A 25616-nucleotide genomic window follows, 5' to 3' on the forward strand; every position below is an offset into this window, starting at 1 on the left:
ACTACATTTCCCAGACGCCCTCAGGGTGGGCCCAGCCCCTACCGGGCGTCCCTGGGGCCCCGCCCAAATCGTGCTGAAAGGCCGGGACTGCAGGCTGCAGCGTTCCCGCGTTCCGGAGTGAGGACTGCACTTCCCGGCGGCGCCCGGGACCTGGGAATGAATTCTCAGCGGAAACTTGAGCACCCCCTTTCCCCGCCTGTGGGCTACATTTCCCAGAAGTCTCCACGGGCCACAACCCTTTCTTACCCCTCCGCAGCCACCTATTGCTACCTCGACCTGTGAGTTCGCCCAGGTTCTTGGAGGATGTTCGCGTGCGGCTGGGCGGTCAGGACTGGGCTTCATTGAAGCTTGGAACACGACGCGACTTGGGGCGGAGAAGACTTGTGCCGGTTCAGGCTCCATTTGGATTTTTTTCCCTCTCTGGACTACATTTCCCCGAGGGCTCCGCGGTGTATGCGGATTCCGGCCGAAGTTCGCTGGCCGGTGTGAGTTGCCGGGAGTTCGGACGCAAAGGATCGGGGCATTCCAGGTTGCCTCGCTCACTGGTTTGGGGCGGATTCAATCAGACTGGAGTGAGAGGACCCCGGAGAAGTGGACGGTGAGGAGGCTCGGGGCAGGGCTGGGGTCCTTCGGGAGTTTTAAATATGGGTGGCTGTCGGGCATGTCCAAGCTGCGTGCACGCGCTTGGAAAATAAAGGACGACAGGGAGGGTGGTGCTCTCCAGGCCGCTTGTCCACACTCGGGGGTGGGAGGTATGGGCCGCGCGCCATCACGGGAGGGTGTGGCTTCAGGCTGGCGCGGGGGCGGGCTGGGGATGTCTGGAGGTCAGGGGTCCCGTAGCTGTGTGGCCTCCTGCCTGGGGAAAGTCCGTGAGATACTCCCTGGTGTTGGTTTGTGCGCCAGACGACCGGTGCTCGGCAACCAGTGCCTCGCGGTGCTGTGGTGGGTACTCTATCAAAGCGGGACTCCCTGTGGCTCGGTGTGCGCGCGCCCAATGTGGCCACGTCGCAGACTCTGCCCTTTGGAGCTGGGAATGGCGCCTTCTTTGTACATTTTTGGTGGGCGCTGAGTGGGTTGCGCGGGTGGGTGTGTTCCGGGCGTCTACCTCAGGCCGGGACTGCGCTCCCATTGCACTCTCCAGCCCAAGAAGTGGCACAGCTGCAGCCGCTCGCTCTCCAGCGCAGTGAATGGCGCTTCTGGGGCTGTTTATGGTGGTGTCGGGGGGTTTCTAGAGCTTTGGGCTGGGACGCCCTCCGACTTCCACTTCTCTGTTCTTTCACCGTGTGGCCACCAAGGCCCAGGCGGGTGCCCCCAGCCTAAAGGACAGGAATGTGGGATTCTTTAACAGGTGAATCCAATTAGGATGTTTCTTGGAGCCACAGATCTGGGCTCAGTGTACGATACTGGGGTCTGAAAATACCCAAAGTCAGGTTCTTATGGAGGAAAGAGGCCACAGTCTGGGAGTCTTTCCCAAGACTCCCATCAGGGCGCCTAAGGTCGCCTGCTCTTCTTTTTGAAGATGAGAGAGGGTGGTGGGGTTGCAGGCTTCTTTGGTTTTGGACTCCCTCTCAGTGCCTGGGGTGGGGTAGGGATTTGTTCTGACTCGGCCTCCTCTGGGCTCCAGGAAGGACCTGCTGTCTCTTAGTTTCTTAACCATTTTCTACCTTTTTCCTTCTCTAAGAATCCAGAAGAGGAGGAGAAAAGAGCTGCTGTTCATCAAAAGTCATGGCGAAGGTAAGTTGTATTTGCAATTTTCTTCTTGGAAAGGGCTTCTCTGTTTTCAGGACACTATCCTGTTTCAGGATTCTAGCCAAGAGATTTACAGTAGTGATTTGGAGAAAGGGGAAGAGATGGTTTCCTCCTAAACAAGCCAGGAACCTAAACCTGGGCTGTCTGCCTTGCATACATTGTCTTATCTGATCTGAATTTTCCATTTCCCTGGATTTTGTTCAGTGCTATAACATTCTTGACAGGATGTGCCTCCGTGATTTGGCAGGGAAGTTGAAGAACAGAATAAGTTTAGTTAAGTCTCACTAATTTCTTTGTTGTCCCCTCCAGAGTCACATGCAGTAGCCTATTTGCTTCCAGATTTCTAACAGCCTGGAATGCCTGCCTGCCCCTTTCAGATTTAGATATCCCCCCCTCCAAATAGAGATAACCTAATTGCTCTCTTTCTAACGATTAAAGTTATATAGGAGTTTTGCAAAAATTTCAAAATTTGAGTAAGTTATTAAAGTTTATGGCCCATGGTCCCACCACCTAGAGGTTAATCACTATTAATGTTTTTAAATTATTTTGTCTGCACGTATGTGTGGGTATGTAATTTTATTCACAGAATGGGATCATATTACTAATAGAAGCAACTAACTTATTGGGTGTTTACTTTGAGCCACTTGTAGTTTGAAGCTCTTGATATGTGTTATCTTGTTGAATCCACATAACAACCCAATGAGTCAGTTATGACTACTTTTCATTAATTCAGTGATGCTTTTTTCCCCCACATTTTAACTTCTCTGAAATCAGGATGGGTTTGTCAATTCCCTTTAAGTTATAGTTTCATTGATTGCATTTTTTTTCTTTCATGGTATATAAAGTAATGGTGGCTTTACAGTCAGTGGCATCTCAGATTTTATGAAATATATTATTATTCTAAGTTGACAGATGAGAAAATAGATTCTGTTAAGTCACTTGGTCCAAAATTACAGTTAATAAATGGTACAGTTGGGATTTCTAAATTGCCTACTGATTTCTTTTGCCCATTTGTCAGTTTATACGTTAAGCATATTTTCTCTTTGTCATTTACAGGTTGTTTTAGAAATATTTTTTCACGGTTAATGTATCTTTTGTGTGTTTTTAAGATTCAGAGTTTTCAAAAAATGTTCTCTTTATGTCATGCCAGAAGGTCTTCTCTACAAAAATAGAAAGTCACTCATTTTTCTAAAGTACTTTTGTCTAAACAATTTAATCCTTAAGGTATCTGGTTTGAGATATAACTAGAGAATGTTGGCTGTAAAATTTCTAGTTGATTTTAAAGAATGGCATGGTATTTGTAGTATGTGAGATTCGGAGTTTTTTTTTCCTGGATGTGTCTGAGTGAAGGTCTTCCTTTATTAATTCTGTCCACTTGCTTTTCAAGGATTCTTTTCACCCTAAAGACTAAAGAAATATTCTTTCTTTTCTGGATGAATCTGTTTCTTCCTTTCTCTTTGACTTTTCTGAATCCTGTGAGAACTTATTGAATTTGTCTTCCAATTTCCATTCTGGCCAGACCCTTCCTAAGATTCTCAGAAGAGGACTACATTCTCCCCATCAATTCTCAGCATATTTGGGTGAGGAAGAAAGTCTAGCTCCCCTTTGCCCTTCAACCTTCGACTGTCCATTTCTCCCTGTTTCCTCCTCTCCTCAGAGTGATCATTGTCCTTTCACTGTATTAATAAGAGGCTCTGCACGGCATAAAAGCGTAGAGTCTTACCCAATATCCACCATTTATTAGCTCTCAGACCATGGCTTCCTCATAACTTCTTCTGTATAATGTAGTCTACAGGGTTTGGGGAATATGGTGGTAATGGAAATTTACCTGAATGTGCGCTTACACCAGCAACCGGGAGGTCCCCAGCTCCTACTTCCTGATCTCCCCAACATTCAGTGTGGTGGCAGATCCCTTTGCATCTGTCCCTTTCCTGCTCCTTTTCGGTCTCGTGCCCTGTGACCTCACTCCACTATCTCTGTGCCAGATGAGACTTTTGTGGAAGTGGGTGATACGTTGATTTAATCGTACTCCCTGGCTCTAGGTTATTCCTCAAAAATAAAGTAGTCCAGTTATGTCACTTCCTTTATTCAGTGAATCCCTGTTACTTTCAGGATAAAGCTCTAGCTCTTTCACATTCATTGTTTATTTACTAAAAAGCACATTCTATATTTACTAGAGCACCAATCCTAGTATTGGAGTAAAGTGGTGACTAAAGATGGTATGTTGAGTCCTGGCAGAGGTGACTGTCACCCAAGACCTTTCTGTTCTGATCCCCTTGGACTTCTTCAGCATCGCTTCTATCTACTCCTTGCCCAGAATCCCCCACCAGTTACCCCAGTGAACTGTCTGCTCCTCAGACACACAGGATTCAATTAGTCTCCCTCTCTACCTCCAACTTACCACGTTCACTCTGCTTGGAATGCTGCTTGGTCTGTTTTTGTTTGCTGGAGTTCTGTTCCTTTTCAGGGCCCCAGTTAATCTTTTACTTGTTACAGGAAATTCTCCACATACCTCTCAACCTAAGTAAGTCATTGTACCTCGTTTCCCATAGGAAGTTTCTTCTACTTGTAATCGGAGCTCATGTATCCTGCTTAAAATCCCTGACCTGTGAGGGAATTCCCTGGTGGTCCAGTGGTTAGGACTCCACACTTTCACTGCCCAGGGCGCGGGTTCAATCCCTGCTCAGGGAACTAAGATCCCGCAACCCACGTGGCACGGCAAAAAAAAAAAAAATCCCTGACCTGTGAGAACCTCTAAAGGTCTCGCGAGCTGATACTTGTTTTCAGTCTCATTGCTCTGCTCCCTCTCTGACTTGACTTTAGCCCTTCTCAGAATGCCCAGTGCTATCTCTGGCCTCCATGGCACAAGAAGCACAAGAGGGGCGCTTATCCCTCACCACCACTTTCTCAGGGTTCTGTGAAGCCTACTTCACTTTCCTGATTATGCTTGCTGCCTCTGAGTGACTGCATTCCCCTGTGTTGCATCTGTTCTTGTCACACTGTATTGTAACTCTCGTTAAAAACTGCTTTTATTAAATATTGAATAGTAAAAAATGTTTATGGTGTGGTGAATGAGTGAACACCCATATTTAAGAAGTAGAGCATTAAGCATTGTTAAAAACCCCATGTGAGCTGTGAATCATCCCAATCCAATTCCCTTTTCTGCCCTTCAGAGGTAACTGTTATTCTGAATTTTATGTTTTTCTTTCCCTTGCTTTTCTTTACAGTTTTAATCATATGTGTTTATTGTCATTTTAAAATTTGATATAAATAAAATCAAACTGTTTGGAATCTTCTGCAACTTCATTACTTGTCTCTCAATGTATATTCATGAGATTCATTCACATTGTGAATTTATCCTACTGTATAGCCATCCACTGTATAAATATATGTTTTTTCTTTCATATTACAGTCATTATTCCTGTGAACATCCTTGAATTTGTCTCTTGGTACCATGCACAAGAATTTCTCTAGTTATATAACTGGAAATGGAATTGTTGGGTCATAGGGTATGTGCATCTTTAATCTCACTAGACATTGCCCAGTTGTTCTAGTGTTTATACCCAGTAATAAATCCTGTTACTTCATATCCTCACCAGATACTTGGTACTGTCAGACTTCAATTTTTACCCATTTGGTAGGCATGAATTGCTATGTTATTCTGAATTTAAATGTGCGTATCTTGGTTTTAAATGAGGTTGAGCCCCCTTTCATGCTTTCTCTTCTCTGAAGTACCATTTCATCTCATTTTCTAATTTTTCTATTGAGTTTTATATTTCCAGTTTTTCGTTCCCTTTAATGCTTTGTAAGCATTCCTTAAATATTGTGGATTGTCAGTCATATGTGCTGTACATGCTTTCTCTCATTTTTTGTCTTGACTTCTAACCTTTAGATAGTAGAAATTCTCAATTTTAATGCCATCAAATTTAACACTGTTTTCCTTTACTAATTTATGTGTGTCTTGTTTAAGAAATCTCTTTTCTCCTAAGAGTAAAGATATTTTCCCATAATGTTTTCTATAAATGGTTTTGTTTTGCCTTTTGTGTTTAAGCTTTTAATTCACTTGGGGTTGATTTTTACCATGGTGTATGGCAAGGGTCCAATTTTACTTCTTCCATTTGGATAAATTCTCACAACCACCCTCAGGTTCAACAGCTTATTAGAAAGACCCACAGAACTCACTGAAAGCTATTAATTCATGGTCACATTTATTACAGGGAAAGGATACATTAAAATTAGCCAAGGGATCACTATATTGTACACCTGTAACATATAATATTGTACATCAACTATACTTCGATTAAAAAAAAACTTGCAGTCTTACTGGACAGATAGAACAACAGCAACAAAATTAGCCAAGGGAAAAGATGCGTAGGATAGAATCTGAGAGGGTTCCAAACTTGAAGTTTACCTTCCCAATATTGATATGTGACAACATGCAGGGAAGCTCACCTGAGCTCAGTGCCTAGAGTTTTTATTGACGCTTCATTGCATAGGCAAGATTGAATCATTTTCACGTGGTTAAATGCAATCTCCAGCATCTCCCTTCCCTACTTGCCTGGAAGTCAAGCTGCTATCACATAACCCAAAGCCCCAAGGTTCTGATTACATGGTTGGTCTTTCTTGCATGGCCAGCCCCTACCCTACATTGTTTCGTTAGCATAAACTAACATATGTGGTCTTGGGGGCCCACCATAAGTAATAAAGACACTCCTGTCACTTGGGGAATTCCAAGTGTTTAGAGGTTGTCCTATTAGCTAGACAAAGGCAAGAATCTCTCTTTGGAGGCCAAATTTCTTACTCCACAATCATCCTTTCCTCTCTGTAATTCAGTGGCAATTCTGTCATAAATTAAGTTTATATATATATATATATATACACACACACACACACGCTTTGGTCTATTCTGTCCTTTCTAATCCACTGGTGTGTTTGTTTTTCCCAGCTGGCCTATTTGTCTATCCCTCCACCAAAACCACATTGTCTTAATTAAGACAGCTTGGTAATAATATATGATATTTGGTAAGTCATGTTCCTCTACCATCATAGTCTTGTCCTCGAAGAGTGACTTAGCTGTTTCTGGCCTTTGGATTCTCCATATAAATTTTAGAGTTGGCTGATCAAGTTACATAGAGATCCAGTTGGGATATCAATTCGTACGACATTGAATCTTTGATCGTTTTGTGGAATGTTGACATTTTTACAGTATTGAGTTTTCCTCTCACTCTATGTGGTGTAACTCTGCTGATTTCAGTCTTGTATAATGGTTTCTAATAAAGGTTTTTAATTGGAGTCTTACATGCCTTTTGTTAATTTTATTCCTAGGTATTTTAATATTTTGTGTTTTTTGTGAATGGTATTAATTTTTAGACTAATTTTCTCATTGTTTCTTGTATACAGACATGAAATTGATTTTTAGATAATGATTTTATATCCATCCAACTTGCTGAACTCTCATTTATTGTAATATCTTGTAGGTTCTTTTGGATTTGGGGTCATCTAACTTAGATAATCATATCATTGATGAATAAGGACACTTTTTGTGTGTAAATAATTGTGTTATCTGTAAATATTGATGTTTTCCATTTTTCAGTCTTTATTTGGTGCTAATTCTTGTCTTATCACACTGGCTCCATCTCCCAGAACAGTATTGACTGGTGAGAATGTGGGCACATTTTCTTAGTCCCAGTTTTAGAGAGAATTCCTTTGATGTTTCACTTCTATTTATGATGCTTTCTCTTGGATTTTTGGTTTTTTTCAAGATGTCCTTTATCAGGTTAGAGACATTACTTTTTATTCCTAATTTGCTCTGAATTTTTAATCACGAATGAATATTGAATTCTTTGAAACACCTTTCTACATCTCTTGAGGTGATCTTATGGATTTTCTCTTTTAATTTGCTAATGTGCTTAGTAACTTTAATTGATTTCTAAAATCATTTATACTATGTTATACCAGGAGAAACCTAACTTGGCCATGATGTATTATTCTTTTTCATATTGCTGAATTCAGTTTGCTAATAATTTATTTAGAATTTTTACATCTGGGCTTCCCTGGTGGTGCAGTGGTTGGGAGTCCGCCTGCCGATGCAGGGGACACGGGTTCGTGCCCCGGTCCGGGAAGATCCCACATGCCGTGGAGCGGCTGGGCCCGTGAGCCATGGCCGCTGAGCCTGTGCGTCTGGAGCCTGTGCTCCACAACGGGAGAGGCCGCAACAGTGAGAGGCCCGCGTACCAAAAAAAAGAAAAAAAGAATTTTTACATCTGTAGCATGTGTAAGCTTGGCCTATAATTTCCATTTTTCATAAAATCTTTATGCAAGTTATGTTGTCAAGGTTACTCTAGTCCAAGAGTCAGCAAACTGTGGCCCTGGCCTGTAAGCCAAGAATGTTTTCTACATTTTTAAATGGTTAGAAAAAAAATTAAAAGAAGAATAATATTTTATGACATATGAAAATGGTATAATTTAGATTTCAGTCTCCATAAGTAAGGCTTTATTGGAACATAGCCGCACTCATTCATTCATGTAATGTCTACGGCTACTTCCATGCCCCTGTGAGAGTAGAGTAGTTACAAGAGACAGTAATGACCCACAGACTTTAAAATATTTACTTGGGATTCCCTGGTGGCGCACTGGTTAAGAATCTGTCTGCCAATGCAGGGGACATGGGTTTGAGCCCTGGTCCGGGAAGATCCCACTCGCTGCGGAGCAGCTAAGCCCGTGCACCACAATCCTGTGCTCTAGAGCCCGCGAGCCACAACTACTGAAGCCCGCGCGCCTAGAGCTCGTGCTCCGCAACAAGAGAAGCCACCGCAATGAGAAGCCTGCGCGCAGCATCAAAGACCTAATGCAGCAAAAATAAATAAATAAGTAAAATTTTAAACATAAAATATTTACTTTCTGTCCCTTTATAGAAAAAGTTTGCTGACTTCTGGTCTAGCCTCATAAAATATGTCATAGTGTTCCCTTCTTTTCTTTTTTCTTTTTCCCTTGGTTGGATGGGGGGAGGCTTTGAGTGCAGTGTTAATCATAATCTTCACTTCATGGCACATTGTTATTGGTCTGGGCAAGGTTGTTCACTTGTTCTGATTATTTACTTCTCTTCCATTCCATTTCCCACCCACCCCCCATAGGCAATCCTATTAAGGTGCATCTTTTTATTAGTATGTATTCATGAAAAATGTTTCTGTCTTGTCTTAAAGTCCAGTGTGGTCAGTTTTTCTGAATCTTCCAGATATGATTGAGATGATTATTATTTGAGTTGGGTGCATTTTTCTGTATGTGGCCAATAAATCAAGCTCACTAGTTTTATTATTTAAGTGTTCTCTATTTTTACTGACTTTTTATCTGTGTTATCTATCAGTTATTTTGAGAGGTATGTTAAATCTCCCATAATGATGAGGGTTTATCTGTCATAATTCTGTTCCTTTTTGTTTTGTGTGTATTTACTATATATATTTATTATTTGTTAGGTGTGTACACGTTATCTACTAGCCTTTTACTTCCAGTCTTTCTGGATGTTTATGTTTTGGATGTGTCTCTTATAAACAGCATATAACTGGGCTTTGGTTTTTGACCAACTGTATCTTTTAATCAGAGCATATAGTCTATACAGTAGTTGTAATTACTGACATAATTGAAAGTATCTTTGTTGACTTAGTTTGTGCTTTTTATTCTACCTTTTCTGTATTTTATTATCTCATTCCCTTTTCCCTTCTGTGAGTTTGAAAGTTATGAACTGTGTTTGTTTATTTATTGGTTACCTTAGACATTTTAACATACTTTTCTTACCAGTGTCTGAAACTAAAGAACATCTTTATGCTCTTGCTGAATAGTATAAGGAAGTAGATATTCCAGCTGATCAAGCAACTTATATTGTAGTCAGGTATTTTTCTTTCATTGTTTTTTTTTAGTCCATAAAACGTTTTTATTATTTTATATATTGAACGTTAGCTTAGTTTATCCACATTTTTGCCATTTTAAAGAACGGCACCATTCACCATTCTTACATCTCAAACCCTCTATCTGGGAACACTTTCCTTTAGTTGGAAGTACATACATTAATGAATTTCTGTTCTTTTGGCTTTTTGAAAATGTTTTTGTTTGTCCTCCCTTGTGAGAGAGAATTTTTATTCTGTCATCTCTGATTTACATTGTTGCTGTTGAATAGACATCTGTCAATCAGACTGTTATTCTTTTGTAGACAATGTCTTTAATATCAAATTACTTTTAACATAGTCTCTGTTTTTAATGCTCTTCAGTTTTTATATAATTGCCCTGGATTTCTTTTTATTTATTGTTTGAGACTCATTTGGCTTCTGAATAATGCTTTCTTTTGCCAGTTGTGAAAATTTCTTAGACATTATGTCTTCAATTACTACCTTTTTCAGTCCTTTCTCCTTTTTTCTTCTAGAACTCTAGTTAGATATCTGTTAAACCTTCTTGCTTTATCTTCTTAACCTCTTATACTTTCCCCCATTGTCTTTGATAGCATTCTGCGTAATTTCTTTTTAAATATTTCAGCCCAGTAATTTTTCTCTTCAGAGATATTTATTCTAGCCATTGTATGATTTAATTTTAGGTATTGTGTTTTTTATTCTAGAAGTTGTAAATTTTTTTCTTTTAAATCTACCTGTTATCTTTGTGGAGTTTTGTTTCTTAATACCTTACTCCCTTTTTAAAAATCATATACCTGCGTTATCTACATAATATGTAAATTTTTGCAGGTGTGATATTTTCCCTCCAACATTTTATTATGGAAATTTTCAAATATAATGAAAGTTGAAACAGTTGATTTCCTGCCTCTTGGATCATGGAATTATGCCTCTTTGCATGTTTCATTTTTATTTAATTTTTTATTTAGGTGAAATTCACATAGCATACAATTAATCATTTTAAAGTGTACAGTTCAGTGGCATTTAGTTCATTCACAGTGTTGTGTTGTTTTATTATTTTTGACTCCTTGGTCATTTTCCTTGGAATTCTACCCATGGATTCTTGAGGTCTGGGTGAATGTTGTTCCTCTAGGACACATCTGGGCTTGCTTCTTCCAGGAGCACCGCCAAACCAGAACCACATTAAAGTAGATTCATAGATGGTAGGTTTTTTAGATTCATTTTAGTAATAGGAATGTGAGCTGAGACCTGTGTGAGGGCTAATTTGTGGTTACAGTTCCTCAGGGGAGAATATTTTCCTTCTACCAGTAGCCAGAGTTCAAGTCAGGCAGTTTTCCTTGTAGCCCCTGAGAATGGGAGTGCTGCTTCTACTTTTTCCTTACTCTGAGGGCCTGGTCCTAGAGGTCCCAGGTCTTTGCAGTGCAGAACCAATACATTATGGACAGATGGATTCCCTGGGATTCAGGGAAAGCGAAGGTTTGTTATTCTCCTTCAAGTCAAGAAAAAGAAAGAGACTCTGTGCGTGTGTGTGTGTACACACTGGGTTGCCAAAAGCAGGAAGATAGGAACAGAGGAGGAAAGAGGAAAATTCATTTTCAGTCCTTTGGGAACTCTGAGGTCAGTCTGGTGACTCAGGGCTGCTCTTGCTTCTTCTTCCTTTGCCTTTTTAAGCTTTCTTTTCTCTTAGATGAGCCCAGGATATAAATGATCTGGTTTTGCAACCCTAAAAGCCATTGTTTATATGAACTGATGTTTCTTCTCTCCTTCTTTGAAAGCATTTTTTATTCTGGAAGATTTCAGCAGTGGATTTCTTTTTCCTGAAACTGCCTGCCTCCCTGAGCCTTTCCAAGGGACTTGTTCCCCACTTCTTCCTATTCCAATGAGTGATGCTACCAAAGGCTGCTGTCCCATAAGTGTCTCTCTGTTCTCCAACAAATGTTTAGCTATTTATTCAGAAAACCCCTTAGCATTCCATAAGTGCTTATCCTTCCACCAGGAGTACTGATGGAATGGGGAAATCAACCCTTGCTGAAAATTTTGTACCTCCCTTGTTCGAGCTGTGCTTTGATGAAGTGGAGGTGATTCATTAAGTGAGATTCCATGTTGCAAACCTGGGTTTTCCAGATAAACAAGAAGGTAATTGACACTGATTTGTTGCATTCTCAGTATTTGCCCGTGTCTTTAGCTTTGAGATTTTTTTTGACTGGGAATATGATAGATTCAGTATATGAAGTTATGTGATATTCCAAGGAGTCCGTGGGTCCATTTTGAACTTGTGTGGTGTATACTCATCTTGGGTCACATCAATGTGAGTCTGGATCTTACTTCATCAGTCCTGGTAGTTCTGGACCAAGGGGAGTATAGTTAGGGACAACTTATTGTAACAGGAACAGTTTAACCAGATGCATAAATTATTGAGAAGTAACGACTCTTGTAACCGCAGGAGAACTTGTTTAAGCTAGTGCTGCAAAATGAGAACATTGAACACATAAGATGGGGCATCATACAGCCAATGAAAATTATGTCTATTTATAGTGACAAGTAAAACAGCTAGAATTGAATATGAGCCTGAGTTTTTAAGAAATTAATTCACATAAGTTATATCCAAATCCTATGTTCAGAGAGAGAGATTTTTTAAAGATATCTATGAATTCTTCAGACTTTTTTTTTTTTTTTTCTGTTCGCGTGGCTTGTGGGATCTTAGTTCCCCTATTAGAGATTGAACCCAGGCCCTTGGCAGTGAGAGCGCTGAGTCCTAACCACTGGACAGCCAGGAAATTCCTGAATTCTTCAGACTTCTAAACAAATTTTTAAAATGAGAGAATGGAAGGAGATGGTCACAGTGTTATGTGCTGAACATAGCATGTGCTATGTACATGTACGTACAGCTTCATTTAATTGGAAGACACCAATTATCTGTACTCTATCCACCCAGGCCTGGGAATAAACAGTGGAAGAGGATAATGCCGAGAGGTTATATCTGTAGTAGCAAGCATGTTTAAGAATGATTTGTACAACACAAGGAATGTAACTAATATTTTATAATAACTATAAATGGAATATAACTTTTAAAAATTGTGGATCACTGTTATATACGTGAAACATATAATTTGTACATCAACAGTATTTCAATTAAAAAAAAAATGATGTGTGCACCAAGAACGTGTGCTGTGATCATCCTTGTTTCCACACTGACCTATCCATGTTTTCTTTCTTTTTTTTTCCCTAAAAAAGTATAATCAATTTATTGATACAATGTTGTGTTAGTTTCAGGTGTACAGCAAAGTGATTCAGTTATACATATATTTTTTTCAGATACTTTTCCCTTATAGGTTATTATAAAATATTGAGTGTAGTTCTCTGTTCTATACAGTAGGTACTTATTGATTATCTATGTTAATGAAGCGTAGTGTATATATGTTAATCCCAAACTCCTAATTTCTCTCTCCCCCACCCACCTTTCCCCTTTGGTAACCATAAGTTTGTATTCTATATCTGTGGGTCTATTTCTGTTTTGTATATAAGTTCATTTGTATCTTTAAAAAAAAATCTATTTATTTATTTTTATAAATTTATTTTATTTTTGGCTGTGTTGGGTCTTTCGTGCTGCGTGCGGGCTTTTCCTACTTGCGGTGAGCGGGGGCTACTCTTTGTTGCAGTGCGCGGGCTTCTCATTGTGGTGGCTTCTCTTGTTGCAGAGCATGGGTTCTAGGCGTGCAGGCTTCAGTAGTTGCAGCATGTGGGCTCAGTAGTTGTGGCTCGCAGGCTCTAGAGTGCACGCTCAGTAGTTGTAGCACACGGGCTTAGTTGCTCCACGGCATGTGGGATCTTCCCGGCCCAGGGTTTGAACCCGTGTCCCCTGCATTGGCAGGTGGATTCTTAACCACTGCGCCACCAGGGAAGCCTGTATCCTTTTTTTTTAGATTCCACATATAAGCAGTATCATATGATATTTGTCTTTCTCTGTCTGGCTTACTTCACTTAGTATGATAATCTCTAGGTCCATCCATGTTGCTACAAATGGCATTATTTCATTCCTCTTTTATGGCTGCATAATAGTCCATTGTATAAATGTACCACATCATTTTTATCCATTTATCTGTAGATGGACATTTAGGTTGCTTCCATGTCTTGGCTATTGTCAGTAGTGCTGCAGTGAACACTGGGGTGCATGTATCTTTTCGAATTATGGTTGTCTCTGGATATATGCCCAGGAGGGGCTTGCAGGATCATATGGTAGCTCTGTTTTTAGTTTTTTAAGGAACCTCCATGCTGTTTTCCATAGTGGCTGTATCAATTTACATTCCCACCAACAGTGTAGGAGGGTTCCCTTTTCTCCACACCCTATCCAGCATTTATTCTTTGTAGACTTTTTTTTTTTTCGGTACACGGGCCTCTCACTGTTGTGGCCTCTCCCGTTGCGGAACACAGGCTCCGGACGTGCAGGCTCAGCGGCCATCGCTCACGGGCCTAGCCACTCCACGGCATGTGGGATCTTCCCGGACCGGACCACGAACCTGTTTCCCCTGCATCGGCAGGCGGACTCTCAACCACTGCGCTACCAGGGAAGCCCTCTTTGTAGACTTTTTGATGATGGCCATTGTGACCGGTGTGAGGTGATCCCTCATTGTAGTTTTGATTTGCATTTTTCTAATAATTAGCGATGTTGAGCATCTTTTCATGTACCTTTTGGCCAGCTGTATGTCTTCTTTGGAGAAATGTCTATTTAGGTCTTCGGCCCATTTTTGGATTGGGTTGTTTGTTTTTGATATTGAGCTATTGACTTACTCATGTTGAAAGGTCCAGCACATCCTGTTTTCCCAACGGTGTTCCCCTATTGAATTGCTTTTTCAAAATTTCTTTTATTTTATTGTAAAGATTTTGCCCGTTAATTTCTGTGTATTTTTATCTGTGGTTTCAGGACTTGAAGTTCAAAGATGTGGCCATTTACTTCACTCAAAAGGAGTGGGAGTGCTTGCACTCTGCTCAAAAGGATTTGTACCGAGATGTGATGTTGGAGAATTATAATACCCTGATCTCACTGGGTAAGTTGACCTGCCCTCCAGAATTCAGAATTGGCCTTCTGGAATTTTTGTGTTTATTGTTATAAATTTCTTGTGAGTGCCTCCCAAGTGCTTGACTGAATTAATGATTCTTGCTTACCAAAGAACGCTTTTTGTGCCTTGTGAAGTTAGAAATTGGCTGCTCCATCAGACTTTATCTTCTTCATCCTTTCCTCTGACCCTTAATTTACTTACTCCTCTTTCCTGATAATCATGGACTGATTTTAATTTTGGGACACTCACAACATAACTTGGTCCTTTTTTTCTTTCTTGAACAGGATTTTCTGATTCTAAGCCAGATGTGATCTCCTTATTGGAGCAGGGGAAGGAACCTTGGATGGTTAACAGCAACGAGACAAAAGAATGGTGCCCAGGTGAGTAATGGTTACTCATATGGGAAAGACCATGGCAGGTGGTCACCCACCTGGCCTGTGAGAAGGCAGGCAGCACTTCTGAGATGTTGGTAGGAAAGCTCCCTGAAAAGCCTGAGATCTGGAGAAGAAAGTAAGGATGTTTCGGCATGAGCCCCCAAATTTTCATTCCACTTACCACTTTCATGCTACCCTTGCTCTTATTCCTTCTGATTTCAGGAAGGAAGTGCCTTCCTCTTCCCCACGAGACAACCATTTACCCTGCACTTTGGGTCCAGTTTTGTTCTGACTTAAAAGTAGCTCTTTTGAGATATAATTGGCATATCATAGAATTCATTCATTTAAAGATACAGTTCAGTGGCTTTTAGTATATTCAGAGTTTTGCAACCATGACAACAATCTAATTTTAAAACATTTTCCTTTACCCCAAAATGAAATCCCATACCCATTAGTGGTCACTCCCCACACCCAGCCCTACGCAACGACTAATCTGCTTTCTGTCTATAGAGCTGGCTGTTCTAGACATTTCATATTAATGAAATCGCACAGTACGTAGTCTTTGTGACTGGCTTCTTACAATTAGCAGAATGTTTGTTTTCAAGGTTCATACATGCTGTAGAATATACTACTACTTTATTTCTTTATATTGCCAAATAGTATTCCATGTTGTGACTATAGCACATTTTGTTTATCCATTCATCAAATGATGGACATTTGGATGGTTTTCCACTTTTAGGCTACTATGAATAATGCTTCACTTTTCCTAGTTTGTCAAATGAGTTTATCATGAAAGGGTTTTAGAATACTTTTGTTAACTGCTTTTTCTACATATATTGAGATATGTGGTCTGTATCCTTTGTTCTATTAATATGGTATATTGCATTGATGCATTTTTGGGTATTAAACCAACTTTGCATTGCCCAGGTAAATCACACTTGGTCATGATGTATTACCCTTTCTATTTGTTGGTGGATTTAGTTTGGTTTTATTTGTTGAGGATTTTTCTGTCTATATTAAGTAAGGGATATTGATCTATAGTTTTCTTGTGATGGCTTTTTCTGGTTTTGATATCAGGGTAGTAGTGGCCTGAGAATTCATTGGAAAGTATTCCCTCCTCTTCTGTTTTTTTTTGAAGTGTTTGTGAGGCATTTGTATTTGAAGTGTTTGTGAACGATTTGTTTTAAGTTTTCTTTAAGTGTTTAGTAGAATTCAGCAGTGAAGCCATCTGGTCCTGGGTTTTTCTTTGTGGGAAGTTTTTTTTATTATTTTTTATTTTATTTATTTTTTTGGCTGTGTTGGGTCTTCGTTGCTGTGCGCAGGCCCCCTCTAGTTGTGGCCAGCAGGGGCCACCCCTCTCTGGGGTGTGCTGGCTTCTCCCTGCGGTGGCCTCTCCCGTTGCGGAGCATGGGCTCTAGGCGCACGGGCTGGGAAGATTTTTAAATTACTGTTCAATCTCTTTGTAGGCCTATTCATATGTTCTCTTTCCTCTTGAGTTAGTTTTGGTAGTTGTCTTTCTAGGAATTTGTCCATTTCATCTAAGTGATCTAATTTGTTGCGTATAGTTGTTCATAGTATTCCCTAGAAATTCTTTTAATTTCTGTAATGTTGGTAGTAATATCCCCACTTTCATTCCTGATATTATTATGAATCTTCTTTTTTCCTTGGTCATTCTAGCTAAAGTTTGTCAGTTTGTTGTTTTCAAAGAACCAACTTATAGTTATGTTGATTTTCTCTATTTTTTTTCTATTTTATTTGTCTTCTCTCTTTATTTCCTTCCTTCTGGTATCTTTGGGTTTAGTTTGCTCTTCTTTTTCTAGTTCCTTAGGTGTATAAGTTAGATTATGGATTTGAGATCTTTTGTGGTTTTAATATAGGCAATTTAAGCAGTACATTTCCCTTTAAGACCTGTTTTAACCATATCCCATGAGTTTTGGTATGTTGAGTTTTCATTTCATTCATACTGAAAAGTATTTTCTAATTTCTCTTGTAATTTCTTCTTTGTTTCATTGGTTTTTTAAGAGTATGTTGTTTTCTGTTTCCTTGTTGATCTGGCAAGTCGACCTATCTATTATTGAAAATAGAGCATTAAAGTCTTCAGTTTGTTGAATTGCCACTTTTTCCCTTTAATTCTGTAGGTTTTTGCTTCCATGTATTTTCGGGCTCTATTATTAGGTGCATATATACTTATAACTGATACATAATTTCCTGATGGATTGATCTTCTTATCATTATATAGTAATTATAAAATTATAAAATTGTCATTATAAAGTGGTCAATTATAAAATTTCCTTTGTCTCTAGTTATAATTTTTGTCTTAAAGTCTGTTTTGTCTGATAATAGTAGTAATTGAAGCTCACTTTTTTAATTGAAGTATAGTTGATTTACAATGTTGTGTTAATTTCTACTGTACAGCAGAGTGATTCAGTTATACAAATATATACATATTCTTTTTCATATTCTTTCCATTATGGTTTATCACAGGATATTGAATATAGTTCCCTGTGCTGTACAATAGGACCTTGTTGTTTATCCATTCTCTGTATAATAAGTTTGCATCTGCTAATCCCAAACTCCCAATCCATCCCTTCCCACACCCACCCCCTTTGGCAACCACAAGTCTGTTCTCTATGTCTGTGAGTCTGTTTCATATATAAGTTCATTTGTGTCATATTTTAGATTCCACATATAAGTGATACATATGATATATGTCTTTCTCTTTCTGACTTACTTCATTTAGTATGATAATGTCTAGGCCCATCCATGTTGCTGCAACAACATGGATGGACATTATTTCATTCTTTTTTTATGGCTGAGTAGTAGTCCATTGTATATGTACCACATCTTCTTTACCCATTCCTCTGTCAATGGACATTTAGGTTGCTTCCATGTCTTGGCTATTGTAAATAGTGCTGCAGTGAACATTGGGGTGCATGTATCTTTTCAAAATATTGTTTTCTCCAGATGTATGCCCAGGAGATGATGGCCTTTTTGATGATGGCCATTCTGACCAGGATGAGGTGGTACCTCATTGTAGTTTTGATTTGCATTTCTCTAATAATTAACAGTGTTGAACATCTTTTCATGTACTTGTTGGCCATCTGTATGATCTATTTAGGTCTTCTGCCTATTTTTTGATTAGGCTGTTATTGAGTAGGATTACATAGATTTTTATTGTTGTGTAAAACTGTCAGTATTCTAGGACACTGGTGTAGGCACATGAACAGATTTGCTCTAATGGCACAGGCTTGCTTCTGTGTTAACTGCCATATGCATCAGAAGTGATGTAGGGAGAGCATTTTGAAGCTGGGCAGGAATCAGGGGCAGGAAGACACCTCTATCACCTGTTAAATAATTAGAAGCATGGAGTGATAAGTGAATCTCAAGTCACTCTCCTAATCTCATTATCTTTAGCTTATTTCTCTTTATTTCCATTTAAATACGCTTAATCTACTGATTCGTTTATTTAACATTAATTAAACTGTATGCTGGGGTTGGTTATATCACGGAGCATACAATAAGTATTATGTTAGTTCTAGGCCACTTAGGGAGAAATTATACCAGTAGATAAACTGATGAACAAATATGTAATTCCAGAACTGAGAAAAAGATCGAGGGCAAAGAACAGGATACATGACAGAAAATTAAGATATTTAGAATGAGAGAAACTGGCCATGGAGAGATCCTGGAACACAAAACATTCATGGAATATGAAACATTTCCTGAAAGGGTCTAAGATGAGAAAGTAATTGGCATGATATGGGAGTCAAATGGATGCCAGTGTAGTGAGCTCATGGTGAGTCAAGGTGAGAGCACCTCAAAATGAAGGTGAATAGGGAAGCAGGGACCAGATACTATAGAATTTTGCAGGTCTGGTAGGGAATTTTGTATTTTTTTTGAAGTGCACTGGGAAAGGCACTGTATTTAAACATTGAGTGCCACACTTTGAGTTGCCTCAATCAGGGCGATTAAAAAAAAAAAAAAGAATGGCCATTCATTCACCAAACAGTCATTGAGTATTTACTCTGTATAGGTACAGTGAAGGGTGAGCAGACAATACAGAAATAAACAAGTTAAAATATAATCTGTTGAGTTTAGAGGTGAAGTATACTAATGTCTGCAAGATGGATTGATGGATGGAGGGGCAGATAGATGTGTGAAAACGCAAATAGAGCCAAATGTTTATTGTAGAATCTAGCTAGTGGGAATATGGGGGTTCCCTGTCTGATTCTTTTCATTTTTCTTTATGTTTGAAAGTTTTCGTAATAATGTTGGAGAAATAGATTAAATGACATGTGTACTGCAGAAAAATGCAGTAAGTAGAGGGATGAGCGTCCTGTTTTGTAAAGTGTGGTCTCTTGAGGAATCCCCAGGTGGCCCAGTGGTTAGGACTCGGTACTTTCATTGCCAGGGCCCAGGTTCAATCCCTGGTTGGGGAACTGAGATGCATGGCCAAAAAAAAAATATATATAGTGGTCTCTTAAGTCAGCGTTTGCATAGAGGTCAGAATGAAGTAATTGAGTGAGTCGTATTGATATCTAAGGGAAGATATTTGCAGGCAGAGATTCTGAAGGAGAGGTGTGCTTGGCAAGTTTGACCATCCAGTTGGTGAGGGAGCTGGAACAGAGTCAGCTGAGGGGAGGAGATAGCCAGTGAGGTTAGAATGAGGTAGTGCAGGACAAGTTCAGGGAAGGCCCTGTAGATCACAGGAGGATTTTGACTTTTACTCTGCATGAGAGGGAAATACAGTGGAGAATTTTGAGCAGAAGAATGGCATGATCTAGCTTATTTTAAGAAGAACAGTACAGCCACTGTGTTGGGTGTGGAATATAAGGAGGAAGTAGGGAGATACTCCAGGATAGTGTTTTGTTAATCTTGATGAGAGATGGCTTTGGACAACATGATCACCACTAGAGATACTAGTAGAAGTAGTCAAAACCTGGATATATTTGAGGCTAGAGATGAGAGGATTTGCTGTTAGATAATGTCCTACTCCTTTAGATTCTCATTTAGTTGGTTGGGTCCTGGACATTATATTTTTAACAGGTTCCCCAGCTGATTCTGATTCTTACCAGAGGCAAAGAATCACCTCCTTCACAAGCTCCCCTCATTTTCTCTGTTCTTATTCCCCCCAACCCTTTTTTCAAGTTGCAATGCAGTGTTAAGAGTTTACATTATTCACTATTTTTAGTTTGTCATTTCTACCTTAGAACTTTCCTTTCTCCTGCAACATGAAAATACCCACTATTTTCTTTGTTATCTTACAGATTGGGAGTCTAGAAGAGAAACCAAGATGCTAAAGGAGGACAGTTATGAAGTTCAGTCATTTCAACCAGAGATAACAAAAAGACTTACAAACTCTACCCTTGAGTATACTAGGGTCAGAAGTAACAGAGAAATCAGATGCCACTTGGAGAGGCTACAGGAAGGACATTTCAGACAAGCCACAATAACCTCTGAAAAAAGATCCACTTCCATTCAGCGCACAGATCGTAGAACACCTCAGACAACTCATACTGGAGCAAAATCCTGTGAATCCAAGGAACGTAAGACTTTCAGGTACCAATCACACCATAGTCAACATGAAGGAAGTCATAATAAGGAAAAAGAATCTAAATGTGGAGAATGTGGGAAAGCCTTTAATAGTAGGTCAGACTTGATTAAGCATCAGAGAATTCATGAAAGCAAAAAAAGTGATGAAAATAAGAAATGTGCCTTTATTCGTGACGCTCAGATTATTAAATCTCAGAGCATTAATACTGCCGAGAAACCTCATAAATGTAAGGAATGTGGGAAGGCCTTTCATTCTAACTCACAACTTAGTAAACATCAAAGGATTCATATAGATGAGAAACCCTATAAGTGTACAGAGTGTGGAAAGCCATTTCCATCTACCTCACAACTTAATTTACATCAGAGAATTCATACTGATGAGAAATACTATGAATGTAAGGAGTGTGGGAAAGCCTTTACCCGTCCCTCACACCTTATTCGACATCAGAGAATCCATACTGGTGAGAAACCCTATAAGTGTAAGGAATGTGGGAAAGCTTTTCGTTATGACACACAACTTAGTCTTCATCAGATAATTCATACTGGTGAAAGACGCTATGAATGTAAGGAATGTGGGAAGGTCTATAGTTGTGCCTCACAACTGAATCTACATCAAAGAATTCATACTGGTGAGAAACCTCATAAATGTAAGGAATGTGGGAAAGCTTTTATCTCTGATTCACATCTTGTCCGACATCAGAGTGTTCATACTGGTGAGAAACCATATAAATGTAAGCAATGTGGGAAGTCTTTTCGTCGTGGCTCAGAACTTACCAGACATCAGAGAGCTCACACAGGTGAGAAACCTTATAAATGTCGGGAATGTGAAATGGCCTTTACTTGTAGCACAGAACTTATCAGACATCAAAAAGTTCACACTGGTGAGAGACCCCATAAATGTAAGGAATGTGGGAAGGCTTTTATTCGAAGGTCAGAACTTACTCATCACAAGAGGAGTCATAGTGGTGAAAAACCCTATGAGTGTAAAGAATGTGGGAAGGCCTTTGGTCGTGGCTCAGAACTTAGTCGACACCAGAAGATTCATACTGGTGAGAAACCCTATGAATGTAAGGAATGTGGGAAAGCCTTTATTCGTGGCTCACACCTTAGTCAACATCAAAGAATTCATACAGGACAGAGGAGTGAATGAAGGCATGTGGGAAGCTTGGAATTTAATTGACACCTGGAAATTCATACTAGTAAAACACAAACAAAACCCCCTCTAATTGTAAGGAATATGGGAAAGCATTTAAGGTTAACAACTTAATATCAGAGTTCATACTGTGGATGTGAGGGAGTCCAGAATTTGATATTTGTTACTGATTTAAAACCTTATAAATGTTATGAATTGAGAGGGGTGTATTTGTGTTTCAGAATTTATTAGACATCAATCAATTGGTGAAAAAGTGAAAAACTCCATGAATATAAGGAAAGTGGAAAGGCTTATTAGGAAAGCAGTGTTAGAGACATTAATCATTCTAACTTTTCTCAACATCAAGGGTCAATTAGCCCTTATGGGAAATCAGAAGTCATAATATAAATATTTATATGGAACACCAGTTTGCTTTAGCTAACTAATTATTCATCTGATAATTCATACTAGAGGAAGGCTACATTGTTAAAAATGCAGCAGATTCTTCCATTCCATTCAACTCTTGTTAAATGTTTGCAAGCTCTGAACTGAATCAGAGTGGGAAAGGATTTAACCAATATTTAGTGTTTACTTGGCTTCACCATTATTACTCATTTCTTATAGGGCTAATGACTTAACCAAATTCTCTCATTTATCAATTAGTAATATTAGAACCATATTTCTTAGTAGCATTGTGTACATTGTATCCCTTAGAATAGTGTCTGGTTCATATTGAAAGTGTGTTAAATAAGAGGGGCTTTATTCTTTTTTTTTTTTTTGTGGTACGTGGACCTCTCACTGTTGTGGCCTCTCCCGTTGCGGAGCACAGGTTCCAGACGCGCAGGCTCAGCAGCCATGGCTCACGGGCGCAGCCGCTCTGTGGCATGTGGGATCTTCCCGGACCAGGGCACGAACCCGTGTCCCCTGCATTGGCAGGTGGACTCTCAACCACTGCGCCACCAGGGAAGCCCTAGAGGGGCTTTATTCTTAATTTTGTTTTCCTAATTGTGTATTAGAGAGCATATGAGAGGAAGGCCTTATGTGTGCAGTGCCTATATGAAGATCTTACATCATCTTTCTTCATGGAATGTTAGATATTTCCTTCTGGAGAAAAATTTTAAAACAAGCTTTTCATAGGTTGCCCTTTTCCCCATTAGGGGGTTCATAATGTAAAGAACCCCAGTAGAATAAAAGTGGGGTGCTGTGAGGTCAGAGGGAAGACTTAGATAATTTTTTTTAAGACCTTCTAAAAAACAAGAGACATATGCCATGATCTCTGGCCTCTCTTTTAGTGAATTAGAAAATAAAGCCTCAGCCAAAATCCATTTCTCCACAAGGAAATTTAAGATACTTGTATAAATAATTTTCACATTAAAAAGGAAATCAAGGCAGGGTTTCCCTCATGGCTCAGTGGTTAAGAATCCACCTGCCAATGCAAGGGACATGGGTTCCTGCTCTGCTCTGGGAAGATCCCACAAACCGCTGAGCAACTAAGTCCGTGCTCCACAACTACTGAGCCTGCGCTCTAGAGCCCGCGAGCCACAAATACTGAGCCCGAGAGCGCCTAGAGCCCATGCTCTTCAACAAGAGAAGCCACCCAATGAGAAGCCCAGGCACTGCAACGAAGAGTAGCCCCCGCTCACCGCTTAGCCCGCGCACAGCAACAAAGACCCAACGCAGCCAAAAATAAAAATAAATAATTTTTTTTTTTTAGAAAAGGAAATCAAAGCAAATTATCATTAGGCAGATTGTCGTTCAAATGAATGACAAAGAGACAACTTCATGTTAAAATTTGTAGGATGCAGCCAAAGCTTTACTGAGGGAATTTAACTTCTTTCAGTATGTGTAGAAAACAGGGAAAATTCAAAGCAGGGCTTCATTCTCACTTCCTTATACTTAGTGCACTGCCTATTCCTGGTAGGTTCCCATTAAACATCTGTTGATCAGAGGAATGAGAGAGTGAATGAATAAGCATCCAACTCTAGTATGTTGAGGTGCTCTAACAAAATAAGTGCAAAGCCCCAAAAAACACCTTAAACTTTTTGAAGTGAAAAAGATTGCACCCTAGAAAGAAAAAACTCAAGCATCATAAGTGAGAAAGGATATGTAACTACAGAAATGAAGGAGATGAAGAAATAAGCCAATATTGTTTGGCTGACACTGTTGGTTGCCTGTCCATTGGTATTAACCATTCTCCCTTTGCCAGGATTGCCTGCTGCCCACCTAAGTCTAAATGCCAGATGCTTGCCCTCCTAATTGCTTTGCAGCTGGGCATGTGTGTAACAGTCCCGGCCATAGAAGATCTAAGCAAAAAGTCTGCAGGTGAGCTTCAGTTAAATATTGTTTACTAACAAAATAGGAGGAAATGGTCTTCCTGTATACAGGATGCATGTCTCTGTGTCTGTGTGATACCTGGAATTATGGCCATTTTACAACCAGGGGAGGCGAGAAACTGAGATTGGCACAGGAATAACTTGTGTCTTTGACATTATTGAGATGATGAAACAATTCAGAACTGCCCTGTGCCCGGATGGGTGTGAACTAAGAAATTCTGTGCCTATATGTTATAAGTTTATATTCAACTTTATATATCCGAGTCCTAGAAAAAAATATTTTCCTATACATACACGTTTATTCCACTTTAGTAACATGAGAAAATGTTTATATTCAGCTTTTTATAGTGTATGTGAAATTACAGAAAAAGCATTATTTTCTTAAACGTATATGTGTGTATATATATACAACTTTGATTTGTTAAGATGTAGGAAATGTCTGTTTGCATTTAGCGTCTCACAGTATATGTTTATATGCAGTTTTTTTTTAGTATGTCTGAAATCCAGGAAAAGTAGTAGTTTCCTGAATATAGTAAGAACCAAGAAAAAACTAATTAAAGAGCTACACCATATAATTCCTCTAGTACTAGAATAGATAAAATCTAAGTCTTTAAGATATAAAGAGTATCAGCTATGAGGCTAACACAACCCCTATACCAAATTTGGAAAAGGACAGCATCCAGCTCAAATCAGCTATAAAAATAATCCATTGTACTCAATGGTATATGAGTATTCCAATTAAAATAGCAAGTCAAATCTAGCAGCCTATTAAAAGAAAACAGAGGGGTTGTTTTGTCTAGAATAAAATGGTTCATGACCTGATCTGTCAGATTGTAAAAAATATGATGTATAAATGTAGTGTTTGCACGTTGAAAACTAGACACTAAAACAACTTATCCACTGAAAGTAGTAAACTGTTAGCAGCATATGCATATTCAACTGCTGTGAGGTCACTGCATTGCCCTCTTAATCACACCTCATGGGGTGTAATCAGTCACAGCATTTGGAATAATCACCATCCAGTGTATTCCACCTTTGCCCCACACTTTAGAAAAATATTACATACTAAGTTTAATGTAAACATGTATTATGTGACAGATTAAATCGGTCATAGCTAAATATCAACCCATTGGAGGACAATTTATAACAAAAATTAGAGCATTTTTTTTAAAGAGGGAAATGATTACTAAATTTTATCTATACTTTCTCTACAATTTCTAACTTTTTGAGTTATAATAAATGTTATAGTTATAATGAATGTCAAGAAATGATTCTCTGTAGACTGGAGGTTGCCAAGGGGGAGGGGGTTGGGAGAGGGTTGGATTGGAAGTTCGGGATTAGCAGATGCAAACTGGTATATATAGAATGGATAACAACAAGGTCCTACTGTATAGCACAGGGAACTATATTCAATATCCTGTGATAAACCATAATGGAAAAGAATATGAAAAAATATATGTATAACTGAGTCACTTTACAGCATTAATTAACACAACATTGTAATTGAACTACACTTCAATAAA

The 25616-nt window shown here is 39.2% G+C and overlaps 1 protein-coding gene across 1 annotated transcript; it reads left to right on the forward strand.

The window, feature by feature from the left end:
- Positions 1 to 252: 252 nt before the first annotated feature.
- Positions 253 to 25616, forward strand: LOC309837025 (uncharacterized protein). The gene is made up of 5 exons (XM_082677299.1): positions 253 to 598; positions 1682 to 1734; positions 14566 to 14689; positions 14986 to 15081; positions 20343 to 25616. The coding sequence occupies exons 2-5, from the start codon at positions 1726 to 1728 to the stop codon at positions 21776 to 21778; spliced, it is 1665 nt and encodes a 554-aa protein (XP_082533425.1). The 5' UTR covers positions 253 to 598; positions 1682 to 1725; the 3' UTR covers positions 21779 to 25616.

Source organism: Grampus griseus (assembly GCF_964374135.1).
Source record: "Grampus griseus genome assembly, chromosome: 19".
NCBI lineage: Eukaryota > Metazoa > Chordata > Mammalia > Artiodactyla > Delphinidae > Grampus > Grampus griseus.